Source organism: Schistocerca nitens, chromosome 3, assembly GCF_023898315.1.
Source record: "Schistocerca nitens isolate TAMUIC-IGC-003100 chromosome 3, iqSchNite1.1, whole genome shotgun sequence".
NCBI lineage: Eukaryota > Metazoa > Arthropoda > Insecta > Orthoptera > Acrididae > Schistocerca > Schistocerca nitens.
This window is the reverse complement of record NC_064616.1, coordinates 487,541,907-487,561,580: the sequence shown is the minus strand read 5'-3', so window position 1 is coordinate 487,561,580 and position 19,674 is coordinate 487,541,907. Positions and strand designations below refer to the sequence as shown.

The 19,674-nt window shown below is 36.9% G+C and overlaps 1 protein-coding gene across 4 annotated transcripts in view; it reads left to right on the top strand.

Annotated features, from left to right (window-relative positions):
* Positions 1-1,509: 1,509 nt before the first annotated feature.
* LOC126248412 (WD repeat-containing protein 6) overlaps positions 1,510-19,674 on the top strand; it is a 293,561-nt gene continuing 275,396 nt past the window's right edge. Inside the window, exons 1-2 of one of the 4 annotated variants that reach the window (XM_049949374.1) lie at positions 1,510-1,558; positions 2,109-2,199. In XM_049949374.1, coding sequence (XP_049805331.1) covers positions 2,112-2,199 — 88 coding nt within the window. In that variant the 5' untranslated portion in view covers positions 1,510-1,558; positions 2,109-2,111. The other 3 variants (XM_049949373.1, XM_049949375.1, XM_049949372.1) reach the window with 3 other exon arrangements.

Sequence of the window (19,674 nt, the reverse complement as noted above, 5' to 3'; positions counted from 1 at the left end):
CTTCACTTTGTGTTTTGGGATCATGGTGTGTTTTTTTTACTAGCTTGTCCTCACCCTAAAACCCCCAACTTCCCGCAGTTGTCCCATTGGTTTGATTGTATTTTTGGTGGGAAATTTTATTGTATTATTTATATGTATCTTCGTGTTTGTTGTCATGTGTATGTAGTGACGTCATAGACACTTAAAATAGCCATTTCCGGCATATTGATGACGGGTGGAATCAGGCACTTCTGTATCAAATAGTCTTTCAAACACACTGTAAACCGTGCCTTATCTGAAACCAAGTTTTTAATGGTTGCTGACTTGCTGGCAGTTTATTGAAAATGCATGATCCTGAATATTGGACCCCTTTTGGACCAAGGTAAGTAATTTTAGGTCTTTATGTAGATTGCTGTTCCCATTTCTAGTACTGATATGTATTAAGCTATTGGTTGGAAATACTTGTAACAAATTTCATTAAGGAATAAATATACTAGGAAGCAGTGGTTAGAATACAAAGTTCCTTGAACAGGTTCCTACATGATGTTCTTGAATTGATACCACAAACGATTTTTATTACACGCTTTTACATGCGAAAAACTTTGCTACGTTTGATATGTTACCACAGAATATGCTCCCTTATGAAATAATAGAATGAAAAAATGTGGTATGCCCTTCCCAACTGAGTTTATTATCGAGTTGTAGTCTCAGAAATGTAACATTGTCAACCTTTTCGATCTGCATGTCTTCATATGTTATAAACATGCTGTCGCTGGAGAAATCGAGCAGTTTGCAAATCTGACATAAAACTTGGATTAGCGTACTCACACTTTCCCCAATAGGACTAGCTTTTACAGCACAGGAGTAAACGAATCTGTCACATTACGTATATTTTTTGTTGTATTACAAGGCTGTACACTTTATTCTATTATGTGAGCAGCACAAGAAATTAAGCTTCGAATTTAACCTACAGTACTCAGTTTACATATTACTTCATACTTAAAAACGCACGTTGTTAACATTTTACTTAAACAGTGCTTTGGCGAAGTTCCGCGTACTTTCTGTCGCAGCTGCGAAGATAATATTTCTAATAGCGACCGATAACCTATGAAACACTAATAATCGTTCTAACATCAACTAAAATGTACCCGGAGTTAATAAGTTAAGGTTCATACGACATTCCTGCTATTTCACACTACTCGCAGTTATACTGATAACTAAACTGATGGATTCCAACTATGTCGTTATTTAACTGTCGGAGTATTCGGTATTCTCTAGCGAAAAATAACTTGGCAGTTATTAATAACGGTTAACGATAACGGTTATCAAAGAATAACTGGAACTGTGATAACGGTTACTCCAGAATAACCGTTTGGCCCACCTCTGTACGTACGTCGAGTACGTCATCCAATAGGAACACGAGACTATAAATTGCTAAACTTGCAGCGCTCCAAGTGGCCTGGGACCAAACCAACGTCGTGTTACCGGAAATCCCTATATGAGTTTCACCCCCCTGGAGGGCAGTATATACCTCTTTCATCTGTACCGACCATTGGTACCGACAAAGCTGTGAACACTGGTTTGTGTTGCCAACTTTGTAATCCAGTAACTAACCGCGAACATCATTGCAGAACATGTTTGCAACGCACTACAAATGTGCCTTTATTCAATGATAAATTGAAAACTGTGATAACACAATGAAAATTGGCACATAGTCAAACTTTCACAAAAGATATTATCACGCGCCACCTACGAAGTCTTAAGTAATACCGGCAGTTGGTGTGTTCAATAAATAATTTGATCGTGTGTGGCATTCCTGTTTCGTTTGTTTACAAACATGAAATTCTATTTAAAAAAGTCCATGGAGACGTGTTTTTAACCTTGTCAAAATTATTTGTAAATGCGAGTTCTGTGCTGCTAAATCTACTGTGCGCTACTACACTTTGTGCTTAATGATACACTGTCAGTTCATTACCATTACACCGTTCTTCTTTCTTGTATAGTTAGGCAGTTGGATTGTTTTCACTCATTAAAATGTTCACCAGTTTATGTACATATTTAGATGATACGCTACTTTGGCGTTAACAATTTTTACTTTACATTTTATGACGAATATTGGAATATTCAAGAAGATGAGCGAACCCTGCATTACTTTTGAGTCGCTGTACATCAATACGGATGTAACGTGTGTGAAATGTTACGGAGATTACATACTGACAGGTAATTATCTCTCTCTCTCATTGACATTTACTTGATGGCCTGCATGACAACGCTTAACATGAGTTGTCTGCCTTGCATATTTGTTTCAGTCTTTCCAGCATTAAATCCAGCTGTAATTGCATTTTTCATATTATAAATAAAGTGCTTTGAATGTTGACTAGTAGAATTTAATGCTCATGTGGGTATGAATAATGTGTTTGGAAACTTTGGCATCTATTAATTTAATATTTGTGAATCAAATTAACAATGTTTAGTAGTAAGTGTGTAAGACATCCCCAAGCTGTCCAGAAATCTTTTGATTAGTAACAAGCTATGATGTGATTTAAAAATAAATTCTTGATGGGTTAGATTTTGGGTGCGACAGTCATAATCTCCCTGACAAATTTCCTTTATCACTGCCACATAAATATTCTGTTGCTGAATTGTTACATCTATTAGGTGAGCAACATCAGTCTTTTAGATTAATAATTTTAATTATATTGTTCAGTGTTTCAGTATATGCCCATTGTAATCAATATGACTGCTTCCCTTGGATTATTTCGTATGACTTTTGGATGTTAATTTGTGATGCAAATTATTACATTTACTCGATTTGCTAGATCAGTTGCTCCTGCATTTTGTACAAAAGGCCAAGTAAAATTGTATGAGGTGTAAGTCTTACCTTCTGCGCTGGTATAAGACTCAAGGATATCATGACTAGAGACTAACACAATAGAATTTCCATGCGGAAATACAGAAATATTTGAACATTGTGATCTGAAAGCATTACTTGCATTGACGTTTGACAGATAGTGGATTCTGGTTTCTTGCCAAAAAAGTACCCAGTTGTCACTTTTTTTGAGAATTCTGGTTTTGCCTTTTCACAAGAGGCTGCATTGATTGACAATTCACTTTACTTTTTGTCACAGCCACTGTAGTACCTCCCTCCTGTGATTAGTGGTGAGCAGTACACATGTGGGTAGTTGTCTCATATACATACACCTTCATTAAACTTTCTGCACATTTGATAATATTGGATTCTGATGGCTGTAGCTCGATGAAACCGAAGTGGTATGGATCATTGTCCTATCTTTTCAAATGGTTAACAGCAGGTATCAGCCAATGCTTCATATTTCAACACTTGACTGCATTTGGCTGGATTCTGTGGACAGTGAGCCTGTTCTTAAAAATCATTTCAAAAGAGTACAGCACATTCCAAACCTTTAGGTTCAACATTACAAGGAGAGTAGATGATTTTAAATGAAAATTTCAAAATGAGCTAATAATTTGAAGTGAATATTCAGGTGATCATCATTGGTCAGTTTACTCATTGCTGAGTGTCATGATCTCATTTCTCCATTGACTAAGTACCTGAATCTTCAACTAGATGTCTCCATCCACAGTAATCTTCAGCTCTTCTTAATATGTTTTGAAATGGTAGGCCAATTCTTTGCTTGACCTAACCATCTACTTGCTCCTCTGCCTCGTATTCTTTTATCTTCAATTTTACCTTGCAAGAGGGATCTTTTGTAACTATCCCCTTCTCTTCTCAAAATGTGTTCAACAGACTGGAAGTTTCTTTGGCTGACATGGGAAGATAAACTTTTTGTGATGCTAAGTTCTTCAGTGGTGGTCTCTCACAATATTTTGGAAAAGATATGGATATTTCAATTTTTAAGAAACTAGTTAAAGTGACATGTGAAATGAAAGTTTAATATACGTATTTTCCAAATATAACAAAAATAACCACAAGAAATTCATGTACCAAGATTGGTGTAACAGTAAACATGAAAACTGCAAAATTTCTGTTAGGCATGTGGCATTAATCCTTTTTTTCTTCCCGGAGCAAGAGGAAAGTATTTACAATTGATAGTTGCACATAGAATCTAGGAATCATATCTGGAAACATTGCCCAAATTATTAAAAATGGATGCCAACAATATGTTTGGACATACAGTTCTAGTCGTATGCCTAACAAACTGTGCCTTCTGGATCGAGAACTTCTGTTCTCTGATTTCATCATTGACTGAGACCTCGAACAAACAGTTCTCATCTAATTATGTTTATTACTGGATTTGGGGTGTAGCATTATGTAAGTTTCATGTTGTTAGGCATGAGACAAGCCTAATCTTTCTTCCAAATATTGACAAAATCTAGTGGCCATCTCTCATATAACTGGGATAAATTTGGAGAAAGAAGTTAGCAGGTGAATAAGTAAATCATTGTAAGGTGAAGAAGTAAGAGAGAGGCAGAGATGTTTGCCAAAAGAAGAAAAGCAGTGTGACATTGTTGAGGTAAGGAAGAGCAACATAAAAGACCTGCAGGAAGGGAACTTAGTCAGCGAGGGTGAGAAGAACTTAAAAAGCAGCAACAAGATACAAATGTTCATTAAATTTCTCCTCGAGTATTGGGAAAAGTAGTCTGCAGAGCTAAAAGAAGCACTGCCAATTTCACACAATAAATATGCAGTCGCATAACAGCAAATCTACTGCAAACTGACACCAACAAGAAAAGGAAATAATTGTTGATGAAGCATCATGCCAGGAAAGACCTGATAACCCTGTACGTTATCTGTGATGTGATTAAGGCTTTTTATATATGTGATATTAGCAGCTATCAATTCTGAGTCTAATACAGGCCTTTTTATCATAGTTGTTAGGTATGCCAAATGTAGAGGATGAGATTGAGGAGACAAACTAACAGTGCCATCTTTGTGTGGCCAGATGACAGGCATGAATATGTTCCGAATGATGATATTGACATAGCACCTGTTTTATAAACCAACATCTGTCAGGAGGGATGAACTGAGTTATGCTTGTTAGGATTTCTGAGAACAACTTGTGTTAAGTACTAGGTTTGAATATACTGTTACCTTCTTTGGTATTTAATGTCTGTTTATGAATGTAGCCTTAAGTATACATTTGTCTTGTCTGATAGTTAATGTACGTTTGTGAATGTAGAAATGTGGAGTAATTGTGTATTCTCTGCCTCGTGATGGCTGGGTGTTGTGTGCTGTCCTTAGGTTAGTTAGGTTTAAGTAGTTCTAAGTTCTAGGGGACTGATGACCATAGATGTTAAGTCCCATAGTGCTCGGAGCCATTTGAACCAGTAATTGTGTACCTCACTGCAACAACTTTTTGGGCAGTGTAAGTACCATCATCGGGTTATCTACTAATTTCATGGAATAAATAAGTCTTTACTCTTGCTTTATAGTGTTCTTTTGTTAAATTTCAATCACTTTTAAGCTCTATTGTAACTAAATTTCTTATGGACTAAGTATCACATGCTTAACAGTCACATAAGGTAACAAACCCGTGCATGGCTAGCACAAATATAGAAATAAAGTATCATTACCATGCAATCATAATGAAAGGATATGGCTACCAGTGAAAATATTATACATAAAATTTGTAAAAAAATTCAGAAGATTTTCTAAAATTCCGTAAATGTTTTTTTTTTTCCTGCTCTTTCCTCTGTCACATGCTTCACAGGAGTAAACTAATTTATGTTACATACAAAAATAAAATTATACCTAGAGTTGCTATAATTATTTGTAAATTAAAAATTACATGACAACTATTAAACAGCAGGAGAACTGGTAGATTTAACTTTAAAATGTCACATGCTCAGGAAAAAAATAATAATAAAAAACTGTGAAACGCACTGGCTCTTCTTTGTGTCCATAGTATGCGTAACCTCTTCTGCCAACACCACATCTCAAAGGCATTAACTAGGTGCTTGCCACTAGCTTACACAGTCCATGTCTTGCGTGTGTGCAAGAACAAAAGAAACACCAGTGATTCCACCAAGCGCATCTTCGTTGTTTTGGATGATACCTGGTCCTGCTAGATATTAGTGAGTTTAACCATTGTGGCTTTTTCAAGGATGATACATCATTTTATTAATGTATCACACTTTCCTGTGCCATTGATTAGTGATCCTAGATACACACAATCATTCACTACCTTCAGATCCTTTAAGCAAGCTGTAAGTTGGATTTAATCTAAATCACAGTGACTGATATCCATTAGTTTGGGCTTTTTATGTTTATCTCTAGACCAGAAAGTAAACTAATAGTCTTCACTCTGGAGAACAGATCAGTAGGTTTCTCCTCACTTCCTGCAATTAGGTTTGTATCATTTGCAAAGTGTAGTTTGTTGATTTTCCTGCTGCCAATTGAAATTGCACCAACCCAGCCATCCCGATGGTCTAGAGCTGACGAGACAGTATGCAACCTTGTCCGACTCCATTTGTTACATCAAAAGAATCAGAGTATTCACCATCCACCTTTATGGTCACAGAATGACTGTTATAAAGACATCATCATAATGATACAACGTGTTTTGGAATCCCAAATTCATTGCGCACATAACTAGTTCCACATGACACAATCAAAATCTTTTTATAATCTAGGAAACAAAGAAAAGTTGGTATACAGATCTTGAGACATTTTTCAAATATCTGCCTCAAATTCATGGATTGTCTCTCAAGTATGCGTACTTTCCTCTCCCATCACAGTCAGCATTTCTTTGGAAACATGATCTGTACCAGGGGCTTCATTGTTTTTCAAATGATTGAAGGCGTTCTCAAGGTCACAGGGTAGAATATCAGCTTTCGTGTCTAATTATGTGCAAATGTTCTCTTCCTTGATGTTATGTACTTTGCAATACAGGATTCTGCAGTATTGTTTCCATCTAAGTGTTACTTATTTCTTGTCACCAGTAAGATTGCCATTTACATCTGCTATCACCCATGTGCATGCTTTTAATTCTCGTGTGATGCTGTTTATCTTCTTGAAGAAGTCGTGCATTTGATTTAGCTCCTATGCTGGTCTATTATATCATGAATATAGATGGTATTCTGTGTCTTGTAACTTCTGCAGTTGTGCCAAAGTACTTTGTGTGCTTCTTCATCTTGAGCAGCTTGTATGGCATGTTACTTCAGTGTGGTCCTTTCCTAGATCAATAATAGAATAGTGTTCAGAATTGAGTGATGCTTACTTTAGGGATGTTAGTAACCAGTTCAGGCAGACACGAACTGATTATTTCCTTCATTTTGTCCTATGTTTTGTGTTCCTTCATTATTTGCTGGAGTTTGGAACTTACTCTTTCTCCACACTATATGAGACTATTCTTGTCTGTAAGATGAATCTGTTTTATTCTTGCCCTCTTGATCAATTTCAGTTTTGTCTGCATTTTTCATGGATAACATAATATGGTCACTGGCCTTGTCTACACCAGTATAGGTCTTACAATCCAGGATTCCATGTGGTATAAGGTCCTAAATAAGCAGTGTACATGAGGAACATATTTGTATACTACGTATCCCAATGGACAACTGTCTGTTATGTTGGCACTAGTTGCACTGCCATAAAACATTAATGCACAATCATTTGGGATGTGTCAGTTGTGGAGGTTGCCAGTATCGACTGTTCATGATTAGTTGTTAAAGGAGCATTATTCTTTACAGGAACCTGCTGAAATGCATTTATTTCATGTATTGTGATGCAGGATGTAGTGCCCAGAAAGCCAAATTGATGTACAGAGAAATGTTTTGCAACTGGGCTCACCATAATAGGATAAAATTTACTGTCCTGAATAGAAAATTACAAGAGCTCTGGATGCTCAAGCTGAAGGAGATGTTTTTGAATCACATGGGAGAAGATTCGACTAGGAACATCCACCATCTAGTCTGTGAAATGGACATTTCAGAGGATACATTGTGGAGAGAACTGATGGAGCAGCAATTACACCACTATCACAAGCAATTTGTGCAAGCAAAGGGACCAAATGTTTTTCAATCTACATTTCATTATTGTCAGTTTATAATGTTGTAATGCATGCATTGTAACTGGGGAAGTCATTCTGAAAAGCTGCTATTAGCTTAAGTTGTTGCTTGCAGGTGTTAAGTTGTTACTTCAGTAAAAAATTAAATTTTCATTTCTGATGATTAATTTCTTACCTCAAAGAATGCAGTTTATTATCTTGTACCATTTATATTATTTTGGCTCTAAAGATTTGGGACAGGCTGCATGAACAACAGGAGTACAGATATTTAATGAACTTGCCTCTTCTATCCTAGTTCGTTTTGACTCTTATCTACCAGCATCCCTCTATTGTCATTCATGTGATAATATAATTTCTCAGCACTGTTCAACCATGCTGACTGTCGAAGATGCTATCCTAGCAACAGGTCTGACCATACTCTTAAGTTGTTTACGATGTATATAAGATATGGAATTACAAGCATGCTGATCTGTATGTGATGGATTCATTAAGTCATCACTACAGTATAAATATACTCAATTTTTGAATGATTAAAAAAAATTTAATTTCTTAATCACTTGGTGGGCACACCTGCAGCTGTTGGCTGAAAGATTTGGTTTCTGCGATGTAACGTACACAGTGTTGATGCTTGGGCACACACCCAAATATGTATTCATAATTTCTAATTCTCTTCATTAATAATATTTGTGCAGTTCTGTGTGATAATAGCTTAGTCCCTGTTGAGAATTCTAGAATGAATATCGTGTTTTCAATGTACCTGCACTGAACAGCGCTTTTTCCCCCCTCTCCTGGTGATTCTTTTTGTTTTATGTAAATAATGAATATTCTGTTTGAATCGAGGAAGTTGGATTGAGATTCTTACAGTGAAATATGAGATCTAATAAGACAATATACAATGAAAAGAGAGTAGTGGAAACATTGGTATTTAGGGGGGCAAAAAAGGGAAGCTGTGAGAAGAAAGGCAAAGGAAATGTGTGAACATTAGCAGAGGAATGAAAGCACAAAATTTTATAAGAAAAGTGAGGAAGGAGCTCAATAATATGGACCTAAACCAACAGTGTCTAAATGATAAAGAGGGAAATTTGTTGACAGGTGAACAATAAGTGCAGGACAGAAGGAGATATTATTTTAATAGAATATGAATTTTAAAAGGCAATCTTACTGGAAGAAAGGAGCTATCCTATTATATTGCAGATCCAAAGATTGATGAGCCCAACTCAGTGAAAGTAATTGAGGTAATGGACTGACTAAAAAATTACAAAGTGCCAGGCACTGATAGAATATAAAAAGAGTGAAATTGAGGTGCAATTCAGTCAATACATTAAAAAGGGGACCTTGTTAAAATTATTAGGAGTTACACTGACAAAAGTAATCTATAAAATTTAGTCAGTGTGGCTTTCTCTAGTAGATCAACAACAGATCAGATATATAATTTTGAGCTTTCTAACCTTTATGTGGACTTCAAGCAGGTATTTGATAATTTCAGCAGGAAGGATATGGTATGTTATTACTGTGTACACCAGATATGTATGTTAAACAATCTCGTTCTTCCAAGCAACCATGACTGGTTCCAAGGCTGCAGTGTGAGCTGATGGAGAATTAAGTACTTGGTTTAGCCTCAGTAAAAGAGTGAGACAAATGGACACCCTTCTTACAATTCTTTGACTTTGGAAGCCGTTATCTGAAAACTTCAAATTTCTAGTAACATAGATACGAAGTCTACTCAGATATATTCATATGCTGATGATGTTGCAGTTATTAGCAGAAGAAGAGGCTCATTAAAGAGAACAGTAAGATGCAAGAAGCCACACAACATTGAGTGCTTTCTATTATTGCAGTGATCATATACATGATGCTCACCAGGAAGGAAAATAACAACCTAAATAGATTATCAGCAGCAGGCTTAAATTTTGAACACATTCATAACTCTGAATATCAGGGATTTAATATTGGCCAAATTCAGTGCCAACTGAAATAAAAACAGAAATCTTTAACAGTTGTAGGTGCTTCCACACATTTAAGAAGTTACTGGCTACCAGGATATTAAACAGACAGATTAAAGTGCAAATATACAAGGTAGTGATAATGTCAGTCATTCCCTATTAATATGAAACCTGAACATTAATGAGTACTGATGAACAGCTGGTCAGAATATCTGAAAGCAGGCTGCTGTGCAAGATCTGAGACTAACCATGATGTTAGAGGTACGTGGTGATCTAAAACAAATGCTGACTTGGATCATCTTATACAAGGTGCTGTTATTTTTAAGAACAATAAAATGTAGGAGAACAGTATGACCCCGACATGTTCTCAAGGTTGATGCTGGTGTAGTCAATGAAGGCTCAACTGGATGAAGACAAAGAAGAGATCCACAAAAGCAGTCTTAGAGTTAGAGGCTGGTAAAAACCACACTGGAGAGGACAGAATGGAGGAAACTTATTGAAGAGCTTATTAACCATACATGATTGTTTGACACGTGAAGAAGGTGAGGAACCAAGTTAGCTGCATGTTCCAATTATTTTCGTATTTGCAAGAAATTTTTGAGAATATCATCCTCAAAAAATGATATGTAGTGAAACAGAGGTTGTAGAGGAAAGTACTGAAGGATAATACCACAACAGTGCCTCCTGAACAATCAGCAGGAGAAACAACACACAGCTGATTACCATTTTAACAAAGGAAATGATGGAGAAAGAGATTATGTGAAATGCTTTCTTCTCATATATGTACAATGCAATAAAAGCTTCCAATCGAAAACTTCTCAATGAAACTGGCAGAATATTTCGAATACTAAGTATGGTGTAAAAGCTACAAAATATAAATACAAGATATGGCCACTGAAGCGCTAATTATTGCTCTTTATTCAATAGTTCCATTAATTTATAAATCTAGTGTATTGCTGCACCTGTAAACTAGAAATTAATAGCATAGAATTGTGTAAGTTTGGTTTTTATGAGCTTAAGAGTTAAGCTAATAGCTGTGAACCAATTATAAACCTAAACCAATTCAGATAATATCTTGGCTGTGCTTTGCATTGTTGAGCTTTATCCATTTATCAATATCCATGTTTTGTCAGCAAACTATACTGTCTTTGAAGGCCTTTTGAAAGACCTGGGTTGGTCACTAAAGCATGCCAGAATGGAAGCAGACCATTTGCTGAACCATGGAAGATGCCATATTTGATTTTTCTTGACTCTTGATAATTGTTTTATTCCTGTGATGTAGTCTTCTAATTGAACCCTGTTTCTGTTACGGAGGTAAGACTCCAGTCATACAAATGGCGTGCCACTGAGATAGAAACATTAGAATTTATGAAAGGGTGATGTGCACAGTCAAAGGTCTTGCTAATATCCAAATAAAATCCCAACAGTATACTAGCAAGATATAGTCACAGGCTAACAAAGTGTAGTCAAGTTACATGGTACTTTCCAAGAACACATTGAAAAACTAAAAAGCATGAAAATAGTTATTTTATCATTACCAGACAAAACAGTTTTTGAATCTTCAATATGCAATTTATTAAAGACTGTTTGATCTATAACAAACTTGTCTGTGGCGATTACATTCAGCCAAAGAATTCTGATGTCATTGCTACTTTTAATGTGGTTTTTGGCCTCAGTACAATTAAAAACATCAATAATTCCAGGTTCATATAATCTCTGCTGTTTCATATAATAGTGTTAGATGTATACTCAATATTTTAAAGTCCCTAAACATGAATAAAATTACTCTCCAATTAGCTATGCAGCATCCCATTAAACCACCTCTAATTACATCATCAGGCCTAAACATTACCCATTGACAAGCTGTAATGTGTACAAAGTTAGGACTACTAGCCTGTGTGTTTTGAAACCCACTAATGCAGTACAGTGTTCAAGTAGCATTTCTGCCCAGGAATCATTTAGATCTAGGCCTTGGAATATGATTATGATTGCATGTATGTAATCAGTCCTGTTTTCCCATTATCATTTACACAATACAAGGCATATTTGCTGTATTTAGTGACCCACAAGTAGTGATTTTATAAGCATAAACTATCTATAGAAACCTTATTTGATCTCCCAGTTGTTTTCATTGACAGTAAAGATGATTCAATTTATTTTGTAAGGTTTTTATTTTTTTCTTATAAAAAAACTAGTGGAGTGTTTGTTGCTGGAAGGTTACTCCTCACCAAGTCCTAACATTCTTAAGCTTCACTTGCCCTATTGATTATGCTAAATGGGGAAAACATCAAGGAGCTCAAGTGATCCTCACTATGTACACATTTGGAAAATGCAGGATCCCTGAGCTGAGGTTTGTCTGTGCTCCCAGTCCATGATTGTTGAGGTCAGACATTCAATAGTTTGCAACATCTAGGACACCTTCCACACTTCAGTTGTTTTAATCTTGCTTGGGTATGCTGTTTCTTAGTTTTACACTTAATATAAACAGTCACTTCAAATAATATCATTATGACTTACATGGATATGTATGTGCAGCTGGTGAGCATTAATACCCAACTGAATAAGAAGCTCTCCATATTTATCAGTTGGTAAAAGTAACAGAAAATCTTTTATTGTCCAGAATTTATTTTTTTGTAATCTGAAGGGATGCAAGCATTACTACATCTACATCAATACTTTCCAATCCAATTTTGAACTGCACAGCAGTAGAGATTACTTACCACTGTACCAAATATTATGAGTGGGGTACATGAAGAACAGCTACTTAAATGGCTGTGTGCACACTTAACTGTCCAAACTTGGAAGAAGTTATTTCAGCTTTGTATACATAAGAAATTTGTGGAACTGTGGGGCAAAGAAAAATGTTAAAAAATCTGTGTAAGAGGATTCCTCTCAATGAAACTACAAATGTGTTACAGGCTGTATGCCTCATAGAAGAGAAGAAATTTCAGGGCCACACAATTTCCATACACATGCCCAACAGCCTTGCTTTAGGCTGAGGTGTTGTAACACGACACAGTGTCCTCAATAGCAATGTTAAAAGAACTTGGTTCTGAATGGAAGTCTGAGGCTGTAATTGACATAAATAATATTATGTAGGAATACTACTGAGTGATTGAGAAATTTACTAGTCATGCCCACTTTTAAGACACCCACATTGTCTCTCAGACAATAGATTATTTTATATATCAGGTGATTATAATTAACATTCCAGCTTTAAACACTGAAAAGAAAGAACCACTTCTCAGAATGACATTAATTTTGAATGGAATGTTATCAAACAAGGGAGAAACATTACAAAAGCAAAACAAAACTTTTCCCACAGATGGCACTCATAATGTAAATAGGTTTGGTTACAGATGAAAGATGAATTGCAATACAATGGCTATGGTGCGAGTTGCACATTAAACCAACCATATTGTGTGATGTACGTGACCCCACAAGTCTGGCATTCAACAGTTGTGGCACTGTTAGTTAGGTAAATCCATCCACCATGGCTAGGTCATATCACATTGGATTGGAAAAATTGGGTTTTTATTGTACTGAGGTCAAAAACCACATGAAAAGTAGCAATGACATCAGTTTTTAATAGGCTATTTTCCTATGTTAAAAATATTGTTCAGATTGTCATTATTCTGAATGATTATACAATTCAATTTGCATTTTTCCCCATATTCTCATAAAATGCATATTATTTGTTTGTAATTAAAAGTTAAAATTCATTAAATTTCAAGATTTGGTCACATGATCAATGCTTTGTTATTGGCTTAACCTCTGGTGACATCAGAGACTAGGAGTAAGATGAAGTTATGCATATGTTACAGGAGTGTGTAGTTACTAGTGTTTTTCCGTACTTTTTCTGGAAACAGTTTAGTTAGTTAGTGATGGAAAATGCATTTACAACTTTTAAGTAGCAAAGGAAAGGAATTTTGTGATGGCTGATAGTGAAAATGTGAAAGTTGATGTTTTATTGGGTCTTCATTCTTGAAAAACAAGCCAAATTTTTGTGTTCCAGAAATAAACATGAAACTGCATTGCATGGTGATTGGGCTGGAAGTACTGTGATAGTGATAAGTCACAGAATTGTCTTTAAACTGAGGGTATCTGGCATAGAATTATTTTCTTAGACCATGTTGAAAAGGTTTCTCGGGACAAGTTGTGAAAGCCTGCACAATAAAACACTGTGGAAACTTTTTCATTCAGAAGATAATACTGATTGTTAATTGCTGTGGCTGTTGCCAGAACTACTTCTGTTTTCCAAGTACCTCTTTTCTCTGTTTTCAGATTGCACAGTAAAACTGCAGAGCATCATCGTGTTTAACCTCAACAACTTTTTTCTGTTCCTCCAGGACATTAATGTGCTCAGAAATTGTTAAATGTTTTCTCAGATTCTTTGGAATAAGAGCTATATCAGACATGAAACAGACTTTCTTAACGCCATCCTTGTGATTCATCTCAAATTTACCAAGTGTACATAACTATATTACAAATGAGTGAACTTAAGATGATAGTGGTATTAAGCAGAAAGAAAGAAAGAAAGAAAGAAAGAAAGAAAGGAAAAAACCTTCCTCCGAATGAATTGATATAGTGAACATTACATTACAAGTCTAGTACACCACTTATAACACTACAAGTGAAAACGTGTTTATATGGCATTTTTACTTACCTGATACTCACAGAAATAAATACATGTACTGACCACTACCTCATATGGTTCTTTATGAGTGAGTTGCAAACCACATTTTATGCATCTCCTCATTCTTTGGAACACTCAAATACAATTTTTGGGATTTTTTTAATAGATGTATTTGTGAAATGTTGTACTATACGCCATTTGTAACCCATTTTCTAAAATGTAAATCAAAAAACAAGATATCACTGAACTCGATGACAGGAGCAGCATCATGTGACTCAAATGGAATGTTTTAGTGCACTTCCCAATTATTTGAATTTCACTGTGGTTATTATGAGGAAAATAAGCACGTTATGAGCGTAAAATGACATAATTGACCATTCATTTTGGGTATTCATGACAGAAATAACCATGTCATGAGCATACAATGAAATGATTAACCATTTAAGATGATTTCCAGAAAACAGTCAAACACCCTGTTGTTGTGAAGCCAAAAACTGCATAAAAAGCTACAGTAAAATTTGTTTTTAATTGTCGTGTGACTTTTTCAATATGTTATCTACCATTTTGTGCCACAAGTTGAAATCGAGAAAGCATCTCCCACAACAGATCAGTGTGTCTCAGAGTAACATTCAGAATGGGTTGCACAATGTGTGGCTTCAGTTCAGCTACATTTGTAATTGGAGCACTAAAAAGAGCATCTTTCAGATAATCTGATGACCAGAAGTCACACGGATTAAAATCAGGGTATCTGGACAGCCAGGCAGTAGGGAAATAACGTCAGATAATTCTAGCATTTTCAAAATGCCTCTATGGCAGCTGCTTCACTGGCTGTGCACCGTGCGGGGGAGTACCATCTTGCATTAAATCTGATCCTACACTAACAACCGCTCTATTGAAGGGTTGGAATGACATTGGTGTGATAAAGGCTCTCATCATGTTCACTGATGCAGGTAACTTTTTCTTTGAAAAAATATGGCCCTACGGTAAACAATGCTGTCAACTTGCACCACACAGAACTTTTCAGAACGAAGTGGCACGGGTTGATGTGCAAGCAGGTTTTCCATTGCCCGTATTCTGCAATTCCATGTATTGACATGATCTTGGAGATGGAAATGGGCTATACCTGTTGACAGAGTGATATATTCATGTACTTGAAGCTATTTTTGAAGGCTAGTTTCAGATATTCAAGGGCATTATTTACTGATCCTGATAGAATGGGACTTTCAGGATCAGTAAATAATGCCCTTGAATATCTGAAACTAGCCTTCAAAAATAGCTTCAAGTACATGAATATATCACTCACTTCACCAAAAGAAATAACGTCCATAATAAAATATTTAAAAACAAAGCATTCTAGTGGGTACGATGAAATATCAACAAAGTTAATTAAGGCATGTTCTTGTGAGTTTAGTACAATTCTAAGTTACTTGTGTAACCAGTCAATTATAACTGGGACATTTCCTGACTGGCTAAAATATGCAGATGTTAAGCCTCTATTCAAGAAAGGGGATAAAGAGATACCATCAAACTACAGACCGATTTCACTTTTGCCAGCATTCTCAAAAATTTTAGAATAAGTAATGTACAGGCAGCTTCTCAACCATCTGACCACAAACAACATATTATCAAGAACACAGTTTGGATTTCTGAAGGGTTCTGATATCGAGAAGGATATTTACACCTACAGTGAAAATGTACTTAATTCATTAAATAACAAATTACAAGCAGCAGGTATTTTCTGTGATTTGTCAAAGGCATTTGATTGTGTGAACCACAACATCCTTTTAAATAAATTAGAATTCTATGGTGTCACGGGCAGTGCTGCAAAATGGTTCAAGTCATACCTCACTAACAGGAAACAAAGGGTGTCAGTGCAAGGGACTAGTGAATTAAGTCATCAGTCATCATCAGAATGGGAAGAAATTACATGTGGTGTCCCACAAGGATCCATCTTAGGGCCATTGCTTTTTCTTGTGTACATTAATGATCTCTCATCAGTTACACTGCCAGAAGCAGAGTTCGTTTTGTTTGCAGATAACACAAGTATTGCAATAAATAGTATGTCAAGTGTAGTTCTAGAAAGATCTGCTAATGATATTTTCATGGATATTAATAAATGGTTTAAAGCCAACTCACTGACATTAAACTTCGAAAAGACTCACTATATGCAATTTAGAACCTGTAAGAGGTTTCCACCCAGCATATGCATAAAATACGAAGAAGAGCAGATAGAAGAGGTTGACAGTCTTAAATTCCTGGGATTACAACTTGATAATAAATTCAGTTGGGAAGAGCACACCAGAGAACTGCAGAAACGCCTTAACAAATCTGTATTTGCAATTCGAGTGTTAGCAGACATAGGCAACATAAAAATGAAAAAGCTTGCATACTTTGCCTACTTTCATTCCATAATGTCATAGGGTATAATATTTTGGGGTAACTCTTCAAGTCAAACAAAAGTTTTCAGAGTCCAAAAGCGTGTAATACGTATTATTTGTGGAGTAAATTCACGGACGTCCTGTAGAAACCTCTTCAAAGAACTGGGTATACCAACTACTGACTCTCAGTATATTTACTCATTAATGAAATTTGTCCTAAATAATATATCTCTTTTTCCAACAAACAGCTCAGTTCATACATACAATACCAGGAACAAAAATGATCTGCACAAGGACTTAAAAGCACTTACTTTAGTTCAAAAAGGGGTCCACTACTCAGGAACACTCATCTTCAATAATTTGCCAGTAAACATAAAAAATTTAGTTACAAATAAAGATAAGTTTAAAAGGAGCCTGAAAGACTTACTAGTGGCCAACTCCTACTCCATTGACGAATTTTTTAATAGAAACAAATGATGTATTGTATATATTCATACTATTAGTATTGTTATTTCAGCTTTAAAAAAAAAAAAAAAAAAAAAACAAAAAAAATTGACATGTTCCACACCACAAGGATCTCCTCAGCACGGATCTATGGAACGTAAACTAATCTAATCTAATCTAACAGAGCGCTCCATGGACATTTAGGAGCAGCTCACTGAGTTTCATGGCCTTAGTCATCATGATGCTTTCACCTTCTTGACAGGTGCTTCTTGAAGATTGTATGCTGAGTCTATGATTAGGGGTTCTCTTCTTCAGTTTGTACTGGATAGATCCTTTCTTGGACGAAATTCTTAAAATTGCTATGGCTTTTGAACTCATGTGTGATGCAGATCAGAGGGAAGTCTTGTTTTGCCACATCGGCCATGATGGCTGGGCTGGCAGTACACATGCTGTGGGCATGTACCAGGAAAACTGGGACACACCCCGTCATTCCACGTAAATAACTTGTTCCCTCAGTCATTCTGAGTTGGACAATGAAACATAGAGTGTTCCCAGTCGAGGCTGCATCTCCTTCCCTGTCGGCCAAGCACAAGGGGCAGTGTCCTCTTCCTTGTGCTCTGTGTTTCTATCAGCATTCACACTTGTGCTGCCTGCACCAGTCAGCTGTCTGTTTTGCCTGTGGTGTTCATGGCCACATTGCTTCTGCGTGCTGTGTTGCGCCTGCACAGTGGCTTAGTATTGTGGCATCCATGTGCTTGACATCACCTTTCCCAGCTCATATTTCCACCATTGACACCATGCTTAACCCAACATCAGGGAAACCCAAGCTCCTACTCACACTGCATGTGATGTATCGGATGGTACCTTTCCAGATGGATAGTGGCTCATCTTCATCTCTGGTCAATAGTTCTCACTACGTGATGCTGGGCTATCCTCCACTGTACCCACTTAGAGGAAGTTTGTGGCCTATGGCGGTCATAAAATTCCAGTGCTGGGCATGTTTTCAATGGAGGTCTCACTTAAAAATGTGTTCTGCATGCTTTCATTTTTGGTGGTTTCTTCCAGTACTGCAGAAAACATTTTTGAGTTAGATGCCTTCAAGCAGTTTAGATTTTCCATATCTGAGAATTTGTGTTTGGTATCCCTGCAAATTGCATTTCAAGGCATTGAAGACTTGATGACCTCCATTTCAGAACTGTTTGCTCCAGGTTTGGGTTGGGTGGTATCTGTCAAGGCTCATCTTCACATGAAACCAGGTTTAACCCCCATGCTTCACGGACACGATGAATACGGAACTGGACAGGTTGGTCACCATTGATGTGGTCAACCCAGTTTCTTCCAGTCAGCGGGCTTCTCCCCTTGTTGTCATCAGGGAACTGTATGGCTCTCTCAGGCTGTGCAGTGATTTTAAGGCTGTGAATGACTAGCTGATTGTAGATTATTTTCCAGTTCCACAACTAGAGGACCTGTTCTACAGGCTACAGAAATGAGACTATTACAAGAAGATAGATCTGTCAGATGCATATTTACAGCTGCCATCACATCCAGATTTGTGCAGACTGCTGGTGCTTAACATGCCCTTTGGCTTTTACCAGTATAACCAGCTTCCATTTGGAATTGCTAGTGCCCTTGCTGTTTCTCAGTACTGCTTAGAAAAACTCATTCAGGGCGATCCCTCATGTGGCAGTTATTTAGATGACATCATTGAGACAGGAACAGCCACAGCTGAGCACCTCTAGAATTTGCACTCCTTGTTTTCTTGCTTATTGGCCATGGGGGTGAAATATAATCTCAGTAAGTATAAGTTTTTGCAGCCCACGGTGGAGCACCGTGGTTTCTTCTTCTGTAAACAAGGCATCAGTCTGACCAGAGACCACATGTGGGCTGTCAACAACATGCCCTGCCACAACTCTGAAAGAGCTACACTTCTTTCTGGGAAAGATTAGCTATCACGGTCATTTTATCCCACTCAATGCGCTGCATACGAAGAGGGCTCGCTTGGTGTGGTCACTTGGTGGTGTGGTCACTTGGTTGTGAGGTGGCATTTCTCACACTAAAGCAGTCTCTGTGATCTGCACTGTGCCTCATACTGTACTCGCTGGGAAAGCCCCATCTCCTCTCCTCTGATGCCTCAGAGCATGGAGTCATTGCGGTGCTCTCCCTCCGGGACCCCAACGGCTCCGAACACCCAATCGCTTCAATTTCCAAGACTCTCACTCGGGCCAGTGTAACTATTTGCATATAGAGAAAATGGCATTTGCCATTATCTATGCAGTGAAGAAGTTCCATACCTATCTGTAAAGCATGAG